The sequence below is a fragment of the Mus caroli genome, chromosome 3 (genome assembly GCF_900094665.2).
Source record: "Mus caroli chromosome 3, CAROLI_EIJ_v1.1, whole genome shotgun sequence".
Lineage (NCBI taxonomy): Eukaryota > Metazoa > Chordata > Mammalia > Rodentia > Muridae > Mus > Mus caroli.
In genome coordinates, this window is record NC_034572.1 from 102662866 (window position 1) to 102675073 (window position 12208).

General features: G+C 47.3%; 1 protein-coding gene across 4 annotated transcripts in view; it reads right to left on the reverse strand.

Moving 5' to 3' along the window:
• Positions 1-1501: 1501 nt before the first annotated feature.
• Positions 1502-12208, reverse strand: part of Kiaa1324 (KIAA1324 ortholog) — a 74098-nt gene continuing 63391 nt past the window's right edge. For 2 of the 4 annotated variants that reach the window (XM_029475415.1, XM_021157508.2), the window contains 8 exons: positions 11336-11509; positions 9972-10152; positions 9219-9315; positions 8639-8740; positions 6911-7037; positions 6654-6832; positions 5390-5555; positions 1502-4238 (listed from right to left, as the gene is read on the reverse strand). In XM_029475415.1, coding sequence (XP_029331275.1) covers positions 4170-4238; positions 5390-5555; positions 6654-6832; positions 6911-7037; positions 8639-8740; positions 9219-9315; positions 9972-10152; positions 11336-11509 — 1095 coding nt within the window. In that variant the 3' untranslated portion in view covers positions 1502-4169. Of the gene's footprint in view, positions 4270-5389; positions 5556-6653; positions 6833-6910; positions 7038-8638; positions 8741-9218; positions 9316-9971; positions 10153-11335; positions 11510-12208 lie in introns of all 4 variants that reach the window. The other 2 variants (XM_029475416.1, XM_029475414.1) reach the window with 1 other exon arrangement.

Consider the following 12208-nt stretch of genomic DNA (forward strand, 5'->3'; position numbering starts at 1 on the left):
AACTTGTCAGACCAGTCCACAAGCAGGAGGCCCTCCAAGGAGGATAAAAGCCCCTTAGGCCTTTGTTTTTATCTCCAGGTTTTGGTCTCAGGCCAAGTCGGTGAGCCAGCCAGCCATCTTGGAAGTTCAACACGTTTATTTTCTAGTCATGGCTCTTCTCCCTGTCTGCCTGTCAGGGAATTTACCTAACCTCACACTCTGGAAATGACAGCAGAAGGCTCAGGAGTTAATGTCATTCTTGGCTTCCAACAATTCAGGCCCAAGCTAGACCATAGGAGATCCTATCTCAAAACAACAGGCTGTCATTTTTGTAACACTACTAAGTAATGACTTCGTGTTCCTGAATCTCAAAGAGTAACCTGCAAGGAATTTGGAAACACTGAGAAACTTGCCCTTTTTCATTGTACGCTGTAATTCTAAAATGCATCATTGTTGCTGAATAAATGTGCTTTTTTATTTTGTAACATAAAAGAGCAACAGGACTGGAGAGATGGCCTTGCAGTTAAGAGCATTGGCTGCTCTTCCAGGGGAGGTGGGTTTGATTCCCAGCACCTACATGGTGGCTTGAAACCGCCAACTCCAGTCCAAAGAGATCTGACATCTCCTTCTGGCCACCTCGGGGTTTCAGATGTATATGTGATCCACAAATATACACTAAAAATAAAACTTTTAAAATACACACAATAACTGCACTCTGACAGACCTATACACAAACCAAACCAAAACCCTCAAGACAGACATGGTTACTCATGCCTATGGGCTTAGTACTTGGGAGGCAGAAGCAGGACTGCTGTGAGCTTGAGGCCAGCCTGGGCTACACAATGAATTCTAGCCAGCCTAAGCTACAGTGTCTCAAAAACAAACCAAACTACCAAAGTAAACAAAAGGGAGATTGAGGAGGAGGAAGAAATTATAAAAGGTTCTCATGACAGAGAACTGGGAGGGGCTGGAAGAAAAACTTGGGCACTAAATAGTTTCCCCAAAGACTGATTGATGTAGAACATTACTGCTCTGTTATATTCAAAATCCAGTGACATGCTAAACTCATTTGCAGGTTCAATTCTCCTGGGGTGCTAAGTGTACTCAGCTACAGTAAAAGAAAGTACAGAATCAGGAGACCCCAGCTGCCCTGGGAAATGGTAGGTCCTTAATGTCCTCTGGAACTTTCTCCACCTCTACTCTGCAATAATCCACTTCCTACTAGGAGAGGCTAAATTCACTTGTATTTTATGGATATGCTGTGTGGCTACCTCATGCCACTTGAGAGAAGCCTACCTGGGAAGGGATCTAACAAGCTATCTTTTGCTCGTCGCACCTTCTGTCCTCCCTATATTATATCACTTAATGCTTTATTATTACGGAAACTGAGGTGTTAGGCATTGATTCCTCAATAGGTGCCAAGAACTTTCTAGTTCTTGTTCTGAAATCTATGCTCCTTTTTCTGCTCTTTATTTCTTAGGCTTCAAAGGCACCACTTTCCAACCAGCCACCCACTCCATAATTCAAGAAAGACAGCTCAAAAGATATGTTTTTATTTGGGGGGAGGGGGAGACATGCATACCCATCCCCAACAAACTAAATGCTTGAAATACAGAATAAAAAGGGAATCCAACCCGTCTTGATGAGACACAAATATGATTTCACAAAGCTGAAAAATCTTATACAAAGCTTCTGTTATATAAATATAGTCAGTCTTTAATATAGTTGGACCAAAAAAGAAAAAGGTTTGATGGCATAAGAAATCCCCTGGGCCTTGGATATACCATAATCTTCATATGTATTCTCAGCCAAATACAGGTGATGACTAACTACAGGATGAAATTATGTATTCTAGGACTCTATATATCCAAATAGAGATTAAACATTATCTCCTGAGCCAACTCTCTGGCCTTAAAGTTTGTGTAGACTACCACAGTCCTGGCTCAAAGACTAAAGCCATTCTCCCTCGCAGACCTAGTGTATGTGTTCTGAACTGTGTGTTCATGGTCAATGATGTAGCTCAGTGGTAGAACACTTTGCTTAGCATGTGAGACATGCTAATGTTTCATCTTCAGCACAGAAAACTAAAATTGATATACCCAAAGTCACAAAGTTGTTTGCTTTGAAAGGGTGACGTGTGAATTATGTGTTAGTAGAGCCCCTGAAATTATCTGAAGTTGTTGAGCTGTCAGAGAAGCAACAGGTGAGCCTCTTCCTTTTGAAACCATCCCAGTAAAGAGTAAGGTAGAGGTGCAAAAAGTGCTATCATTGAATCAGTGCTGTTTGAGGATGCGAGGGAGGAAGGACACTCAATTCCAGGATGTCTGAATAAAGAAGTCCAAAGAGATGGACTTTCCCCCATGTCTTCCAGAACAGTCTAAATATCTCCTGTGATTTTCAACACAGAAAGCAGTTATTCCATGGGAAGCAGACACCTAAGAGGCTGCAGGAGACTGGCTGTGAGCTCATGGCCTGGGTGTACATAGCCACTCAAGAATATTCCAGTATGATCAAAGTGCTGAGAGCCACAAAATGAGGGACAACTTGAACTCCCAAAGAAAAGCTTCCAGGTTTGTCTAGCTATCACTGATGCCTTTGATGGCCAAAAGTCATGGCGTAGCTTCACTTCTTTCTGATTCTTAGAAGCCATCATGAGAGCAGCCATGGCTAGTCAGACGGGCAAGCCATTTTGTGGCTGAAAAACACCTCAGAAATGCCTCTCTGTCTTATACCAACTACCTGTCACTGGGGGAAGGGCACAGGTGAAGACCATGGGCAACTCAGGCTTGACCAAGAGATGTCTATTCTGGTATGGAATGAAAGAGGTTCAATTCCCAGTAGTAGGGGGAAAAGTTAACTGGAAATTATTCTCTGGTTTTTCTATTCTAGGTTTTTCACTGATTATAGATGGAGTAAAAGGGAGATGGGAAGAGGAATCCCATTCTACTTGCGAGTTGGTACCTAATCTACCTTTCAGAGGAGTGTTACCAGAATGAGGGCCAGGAGTCTTTTAGATATTTAGTGCACAAGTGAAATGAGAATAGGCACAGCCAGGACAGAGGCTTAGGAGTGATAAATGCCCCAGTTGGGTGTAGGCCTTGTAAGACATCCCTACTTTTTCTCCCTGAAGATTGGTTTGTATCTGCCTGATGTTCAGCTCCTTTCTGGTCAGTCTGCAAGTTTTTAACTTTGTTGGCCTAGCAAATAAGTTAAAGACAGAAACAGATATGACCATAGCTGGTCCATGCCACAGTGGGCTGGAGTCTTATACTGCCCCATCAAACCTTTGGCCCCCTGTGTTCTTTCTAAATAAGATGCTCCATCCCTTGATACTATAGGCCTCTAGGACTGAGGTCCTCACAGATGGGGGTGTTCCTCACTGGCAAGTGTTTATTCCCTTCCAGTAAAGCCAATGGAAGGTATAGCTAGACTTACCTGGTTCTTTCTAGTGTCATAAGGAAATGGGAGGGATATTTGACAAAAACAGTCGTGGAGGATAGATCTATTGAACGTTGGGCAAGTTCTTGGTAAATAACTTCCTTTGCCTTTAATGAGAATATTTATCATTAAAAGAGAAGGAAATGAGGTTCCTGGTTATAAAACAGAACAAACACCCCCCACACTTTGCTTTTGGGGGGGGTTCTTTGTGTTTTCTTACACAGGCTTTACCCACCTTGCCCTCAGACTGTCCACTGCTCTCTGCTCCAACTTATTACCCAGGAGAAATAAGTCGAGGCTGCCATGAGGATTGTCCCTCAGACCACAGCCCCCTTCTAAAGACATCATGAGCTGAAAGCCTGTATCTGACCAGAAAACCTCCCAGCTGCCCCTGCCCTCACACAGGAGGCTAGAAGCCAATTTCATACTTAGAAAAAAAAAATACTTTCACTCAAAACCTCTAAGAATTCTGGGTAGATGAGGCTCCCATGGGTGGACTGTGTTTAGAAAACAAGATGTAAGCAAGGAAACAGTACACGAAGTGTGGGTATATTTGGTAGGCTTGAGGCAAGCGGAGAGACAGGTTTGGGTACTCTATAAAAAACAAGGGTCTGAAATCCAAACTTCTGATAAGGCCACAATGAAGAGATTCCCAGCAGCGGGGAGCGCAGGGTTGCTGGCACCTAAACTGCCACAGGCCTGCAGGGTAGAGTGCCCAGGTGAGGAGGCAGGCGAGGCAGGACCAGCACCTCTCACATGTCCATGTCTGGGCCTCCTGAAGACGTCTTCAGCGGCACCGAGTCAAATCCATCAGGAGTCCTCTGAAAGAGAGATGGTGACAGGAGCTGCCTGCTGCACCGGGACACATTAAGGGGGACAAAGAAGAGAAATGGAAAATAGGTGACAGAGGAACCCTTCTGGACTTCCTGCTTCCGGTGGCTTTGCGGGGGGGGGGGGGGGGGGGGGGGGGAGCACAGGAACGAGTTATCCTCTGCCCCTCCCTGCTCTCCGCAGACTCAGTCAGAGCGTGAGAGACTTATTGCTGCTTTGCATCCTTGCTGAGTTCTAGAAGTTCCAGACAGCCCTAAGAGGTCCCCAGGGTTAACTATCTCTCACTGGTGGGAGAAAAAAAAAAAAAAAATCAAGGCCCATGTTGGCCAAGGGAGTCACCCTGACAAGCCAGCACAAAGGAAACAAGACCCAGGCACTGGACAGACTGCCAAGCCCTTCTTCAGCAGGCTTCCTGCCCCCTCCTAGCCGCTGTGCCCTCCTCATTCACACCTGTTTAAAAGACTCCCCTGTGCGCCAGGGCAGTCAGGTGTGTGCTCGGCTGTCCGGATGCCCTCTGCTGGCCCTACGCCCAGAGACAGTGGTGTCTGTGTTGCCTTTATGAGCTTCATATGCACCTACACACCCGCACCACCTAGTCAGCCCGCCCAGTTCAGAATTACATAGCAGCCGCCGCAGTTTATGCTTGGCTATGACTCAGCCACTCACGATGGGGCCCACACACCTGGGGGATAGCACCCTCCACTGGCTAAAGGCTCTGAGGCCCTGGCTTCTATCAGGAATCAAACCTAGAGATGGCTTCCTCTTCACTCAAGGAAAAAAAGAAAAGGAAATTCTCTCTCTCTCTCTCTCTCTCTCTCTCTCTCTCTGTGTGTGTGTGTGTGTGTGTGTGTGTGTGTGTAACTATTACACACAAATGGTTCAATACTCCATCTGGAAGTTAAAAGACCCTAACAACCCACCCACTAGAATACACCCTGGCAGGAAGGAGCCTGGTGAAGAACTGGCTCCAGGGAAGAGAGTTATGGTCGTGAGCTACAGAGGGAAGGGGATTAGGAGAGGCCAGGAGAGTTCTGGGAGTGGGGAATCAAAGTAGAGGTCTTGTACGGAGCAGGGCCACTCAGTATCCCAGTGACCACGCTCCACCCCCTGACCCCCAAGCTGAGTTCTCATCTCTCCCTACCTTGGAGGTAAAGGATTTGATCTTCCCAAAGAGGGACTTCTTGCTGGTAAAGATGAAGTCATCCTCCACGTCCTCTCCTTCCATGATGGCACAGCTGTCTGCTGCCGGCAGGTCGCAGTCTTTAAGAGTAGCGTTCATTACCAACTTGGAGTATTTGTATTCTAATCTGTGAAACAAGGAAGCGGAGGAGGCAGGGGATGAGAGTGTGGGAGCGAGGGGGAGAGGTTGGGCTACACATAGATTGAGTCTGTCACAGGAAGGGCAAAGCCTTGTGAAATGGCGTGGAGGGCAGGTGAACAGAGGGAATCTTGCTTCCCAGGTTAGTGATCTTTTTTCTTCAAGGCTGCTTGTTTCTGTGATATCAAAGGTTAACAGAAATATTGAAATTATAAAGTCATGCCTTGGTTGGTTGGTTTTGGGTCTTATGAGACAGGGTTTCATGTAGCCCAGGCTGTCTCAGAACTGATATGTAGCTGGGAGATGATCCTGAACTCTGAGTCCTCTCACCTCTACCTCCCAAGTGTTGGGATTACAGGCATGTACCACATCTTCCTTTTTCATTGTTAATAAAAAACACAAATTAAGAACATTCTTTTTTTTTTCTGGATTTTGAATCCATGCTAGGTAGGCAAATACTGTACAATGAATCTACAACCTCGTCCCAAGGATAGATCCTTCCTCCCTTCCTCCCTTCCTCCCTTCCTCCCTTCCTCCCTTCCTCCCTTCCTCCCTTCCTCCCTTCCTCCCTTCCTCCCTTCCTCCCTTNTCCCTTCCTCCCTTCCTCCCTTCCTCCCTTCCTCCCTTCCTCCCTTCCTCCCTTCCTCCCTTCCTCCCTTCCTCCCTCCCTTCCTCCCTTCCTCCTTCCTTCCTTCTTCCTTCCTTCTTTCCTTTTCTTTTTCTTTTTCTTTTCTTTTGGGTTTTTTTGTTGTTTGTTTGTTTTTTATTTTGAGATAGTGTCTCATTATATAGACAAAGCTGGCCTTGAACTCAGAGAACTCTATTTGTCTCTGCCTCCTACGTACTGACATTAAAGGCATGCACCACCTCACCTGCTTTGATTTTTCCTTAGAGAATCTTATAGCCATTTTTAGATAGCCATCCCTGCTCAAGAACGAAAGTAACAAAGACCTGCAGTGGATGAGTATCTTTAAAAGTCTCCGGGCAATCGCAGGGTCAATAGCCAACTCTAAAAATGTTCTCAGAAATACCCTGGCTCAAGGAGCCGACTCCGACCTCCCTCAGACTCCAACACCCCACCATGTACTTTTGATTCTTCTTCCAAAAGTAGCAGGTCAGGACAGTGAGCAGGATGGCGGTGCAGGTGCCAGCCGAGATGCCCACTTTTAACCAGAAATCGATCGTTTTGCAGATGGTCACTCTCTGCTCGGGCAGGGAAATGCCCCCAGAGCACAGCTTTGGTTCTCGCCACATGTGAGTAGTCCTCTGTTGGGGAGAAAAACAAGGACCTCAGAGCTCATAGCCCCTTGTCTCCCGGGCGTTCCCAAGCAGAGGACAGCCTACCTGGATCCCAGCCACACAGCTGCTGACAAAAGTGTGGTAGTCAGAGGCCGAGCAGAGTGGACAAGCGGCCACACTCTCCCACAGGAAGTGGAAGTTACAGCCATCACAGGTCCCATCAGAGCACATGCTAGCAAAGTAGAAAGGAGACCAAGTTGTCACATTGGATGCCTGTGACACTTCGTGCCTGATCCATCTTCTCTCTCCCCAAAATGCCTCCCTCAACCTGCCCTTAACTTAGATGGTCCCTCACCCACTTCCTCCCTCCCTCCCTTTCTCCCTCTCTCCTTCCTTCCTTCCTTCCTCCTTTCCTTCCTTCTTCCTTCCTATATTCTTTCTCCCATTTCTTTCTGAGACAAGGTCTCACTCTGTAACCCGGACAGGCCTTACACTCACAGTAATACCCTGTCCTGGCCTTCCGAGGGCTGGAAATGGATGAATGAGCCATTCATGGCAATCTTGACAGTTTAGTCTCCAATATCCCTGCCTGCTTCTGCTGATGTCAAATGAGAGCTCAGCCTAAGATGTCTGGGCTCTAGAACCCCTAGGAGGCTCCTGTTCGCCCCACGGACGTGCCATATTTCACAGTAGCTATTTTGATACAGCTGCCTGGTTGTGGGATTGTGGCCGAGATGGAGTTCAGGCATACATATGTGCTATGCCTGTGCTTGGGTGTGGTTCCTCAGGAGCTGTCCACTTTGTTTGGGGGGAGGGACCTGGGGCATGCTGATTAGGCTAGGTCAGCTTGTCAGGGAGCTCCACAGATCTGTCCCTAGCTCTCCAACACTGAGATTCCAAATGTAACACCATGTCTTAGCATGTGATGTAGGTGCTAGGGAGCAAACTCAGGTCTTCATGCTTATGCACTGAGTGAGCACTTTCACTACTGAGCTATTATTTCCTCAGCCCAGTGCAGGGGTGTGTGTATGTGCGTGCGTGTGTGTGTGTGTGTGTGTGTGTGTGTGTGTGTGTATTCTGGTTTGTTTTGTTTTGTTTTAAGATAGTGTCTCAGGCTGGCATTGAATTCATTATGTAGCTGAGATCAAGCTCAGCTGGGGCACAAACTTTGGTCTTTACGTAGAGAGAGTGAAGACCAGGGAGAGCTAGTCAAGGCAGCAATGTACTGGCTTAGCCAAAACAAAAATACGGGGTCATCCTTCAGGGAAGGGAAGAGTGTGACAGATACTCCACATCTCTCCCTGCCCCAGTGTACGATGGCCCTAGGAATACGCAACACTATCTTGATCCTTCTGTCTGTACCTAGCACTGAGGTTCCAGGCATGCACTCCCACGCTTGATTCTTAGATGAGCTTGAGCTTTGCTGTGCATGATATTTACAATGGAGAGGAGGCTTTTTTCTACTTCCACACTATTGATAGAGCGAATATCCTGTCCCTCTCCCCTTTTGAGACAATATGTCACTATGTCATCCTGGTGGCCTAAAACTTGATCTGTAGACTAAGCTGGCCTCGCCTCAAAGATCCATTTAACTCTCTGCCTCCCAGGTGCTGGGATTAAAGGCATTCACCACCACACCCTGCTTATTTTTTTTACTTTTTTTTTTAACTTTGATTTAAGATCCAGGGACCAAGACTGTGCCCCCAAGAGCCCATGAATGGATCTAAAATGATTTTTTTTTTCCTTTTTAAAAATAGTGTCTGTGTCTCGGGGTGGCGTGAGTCCCAGCAAGAGCAGGCTGTGGCTGGTGCAGCCTCTTGCCACAGAGATTACCTGGGTAGCCGCAGGGTGCCAGGAGCAGCTTTCATTGGATTGCATCTGAGGCGAATGGTGGTTGATCTTCCAGAACTGCAGGACTGAGTCACATCATTGGATCTGCAGTGAAAGCCAAGGCCTTAGGGGAGGCTCACTCCACTGTCACCGGGCAGCCATTGTATGGAATCAACATGGTGCGATTTAAGCACGTATGGACTCAGGTTCTCCTTAACAGACAGGGAGGGTACAAACTTTGGTCCTTATGTGGAGAGAGTAGAGACCAGGGAAATCTAATCAAGGGGGGCAATGCCCTGGCCTAAGAAAGAAAAGGCTAGCACAGACTGGGACCTCCTTCGGGGAAGGGAAGGTCATGGCAGATCCTCCATCTTTCTCCCTGAGCCAGTACATCATGGTCCCAGGAATATGCAAAATGCTCATGTCAAGTTACAGCCAGCTTTTACTCGGTTGACAGGGTAGCCTTAGACCTCAATCTTGCTCAGGCTTGACAAGTAGGAGGTGGATTGTGGGGTGGGGTGGGAGGGGAGGGCGATTTTGTGGAAGAGTCTGAGATTGCTTTACCCTGGTCTTTCATACTCACCTAAAAAAGAAGACTATGTCCGGAATTCCTGAGGTCTCTGGGTGAAAAAGTTCAACTGGGGAGACGATTCCATTCAAGGTCATGTCTGTTGACACTCCTGTCAAACCAGAGCTCCCATTAGTTCTTGCTCATAGTGTTAGCTGGTGACTACCTCAATGCTTTCAAGGCCTGTCAACAGCCAACCTTTATTCCATCATATTACGGAGTGGCTCATGCAAAAGTGATGCCAGGGGGACATGGAATGAAATTAGAAAATGATCAGGAAGTTGGACCCCTCACATGGGGCCATGTATCTTCCAGCCACCAGCCTGTGTGTGGCTCATCCACACACACACACACAGACACACAGAGAGAGAGAGAGAGAGAGAGAGAGAGAGAGAGAGAGAGAGAGACACACAGGCACACAGAAATCCACACAAATACAAACACAAATACACAGAGAGATACACATATACAGAGGCACGCACACAGACACAGATGCAAACAGAGACACACACGTACACACAGAAAGAAACACACACAGACACACATGCAAACACAGATACACACAAATACACACAGAGACACACAAACCTACACACAGAGACACCTACATAAACATAAACACACAGAGAGACACATACACATATATACAAACAGACACACAGAAACACATACATAGATACACACATACACAAAGAGACACACATACACTGAGAGAGGCACACAGACACACATACACTCAAGCAAGCTTAGGGTAGCTGGCTTACTCACCAACAAGTCGGTCAGCAAGGCTGACGGGCTGTGAGGACACCCCGGCCTTGTAGCCCATCACCTCAGAGGGGATGATGACAACCTGGCAGACATAGGCTGTGACGGACTTAGAGAAGCCAGCCTCACCATCAGGGATCCGGAGGTCAGTGACATTGTCTGTGCACACAGCCATTTTTTTCCCCTGGTAGGGCACACGTGGAAGAAAGCAAATGATCACAGAAGAGTCCCAGAAGGAACAGGGGACATTCCCCATTCCCCCACATCTAAAATATAAGCATCACCATCCTGTGCTGCAGTAGTGATGCTCACAAGAAGACTGAAGTGGGGGGAGGTGGGAGTGGAGGAGAAGGTAAAGATTTGTCCCAGTTTCTAGACACTGGCCTTGTACTTCCCTGTGGTCACCTCGACTGTGCTGGTAGCAGCTGCTTTGGCCTTCTAACCAACAGGTCAAGGGTCCTTATGTATCTGCAAGCATCCTCTAGACAGAAGCTGAGCCATGCAACTGAGCCCCGAGGCCAATGACATTTACTGGAACATTAGGGCTGGGGTTTGCTCCCTTCTTGTTTCCCTTGGTGCTGTGGTTCTGCTGCCTTGGAAGCACTGTATAGACCGACTCCCAGAGGTTCAAACAGAGTAACACAGTAGAACTAATGATTGCTCTGCTTCATCCCCCCTCCCCCAAATACGTGAGATTGCTAGGTACTTAAGGACTCCTAAGTCTGGATAGTCTTTTGGTTCTGGGAGAATGAACTAGGGCCTTTCGCCTGCCAAAGTGTTTCGGCCTCTCAACTGTTCGCTGTTCTCTCAGCCTCTCCCTTCTATTTTGTGAAAGAGCAACATAAAACAAAGCAAACTGTGTGTTGAGAAGGAAACTGGCTTCTCTCCCCTGACTTTTTTTTTTTTTTTTTTTGAGATAGTTGCCCTGTGTAGCCTGACCTCAAATTCCAGATCCTCCTGCCTCAACCGTCTGAGGGCAGGGATTGTTTCTGTGCCACCCTGCCTGGCATGTCTGGTCTTTACTAACCTTGCAGTGACCAGCCGTGGAGATGAGTGTATACCATGTACTTGGGAGGCTGAAGCAGGAATAGAAAGACACCCCCCCCAAATTTCCCAGGTTACTTCTAGCTCCCTGAGGGAGGCTGGCTTCAACTATTTAAACCTCTTTAATTCTCTCCTTCCCTGGCTGCCTCAGAGGTTCTGTGTTTTTTGTTTGTTTGTTTGTTGTTTTTCTTTGTTTGTGTTGGTTTTTTGTTTTTGTTTTTGTTTTTGTTTTGTCTTTTTATTTTTGTTTTTTCCTCCTGTGCTCATATCTGGCCTCCTGTCCACTTTCCAGTGCACACACACTGCTAGCTCACACAGCTTACCTGGTTTCCACAGAGACTCAGGGTGAAATGATGAAAATATTTCAGCCCCTTTGAGGTGAAGCTCGGCACCCCTGCCAGAGAGACGGTGCCTGCCAGAGCCGAGAAGTTGTAGTTGAAAATCCTGCTGGGGGTGTTTCGGGAGAAGGTGCAGTCGTTGTAGCAGAGAGAGTGGATCTGAGGGGGAGAGGATCCAGTCAGCGGCCAATCTCAGGCTTTGAGAGCTGCAGTGGAGTAGCAGGCCTCCCCCCAGCTTGTGCCAGCCAGGATGAAATGAAAGAGGAGGAAGGAAGGACTGAGGTACATTAGACAGAGTGAAGCAGACCCCTAAAAGATTTACCTTGCTATTGATTATTGGCACATATAAGATGAACATGTCTGAAATGGTGGCCGTCATGAAAGACTGACAGAGGCACCAGTGTGCAGATGCTTAAAAGGACACCCCTTGGATACACAAAGGACTTTTACAAGGACATTTGCCCGGGAACTGTCCACTCAGCCTTGGACTGATGCCGCTCTTGTGTTAATCACGGTGGCCAGCGATCCCTGTTCTAATATGGCCGACACACTTTTCATTCATGTCCGCTCAATGTCCCCTTGTCTCAGTCTTTGAATAGATCTATGATTTACTGTGGCACATGTATTCCACTGCAGGACTCTGACATTCCCGTGCCAATATTCACAGGGGGATCTCTGTCTGATTTTGTTTTTAATAGGGCTAGGGACCAAACCTAGAGCCTTGTACAGGCTGGGCATGTGCTCTGTGACCAACCCTGTCTTTCAAGCAGAAGACAGCAGAGCCTTAACTGAAATAAGGGCTTCTGAGTGGCAAGAAAGAGGCTTCCATTCTTCCCCGCCTGTGCAGCGCACACATGC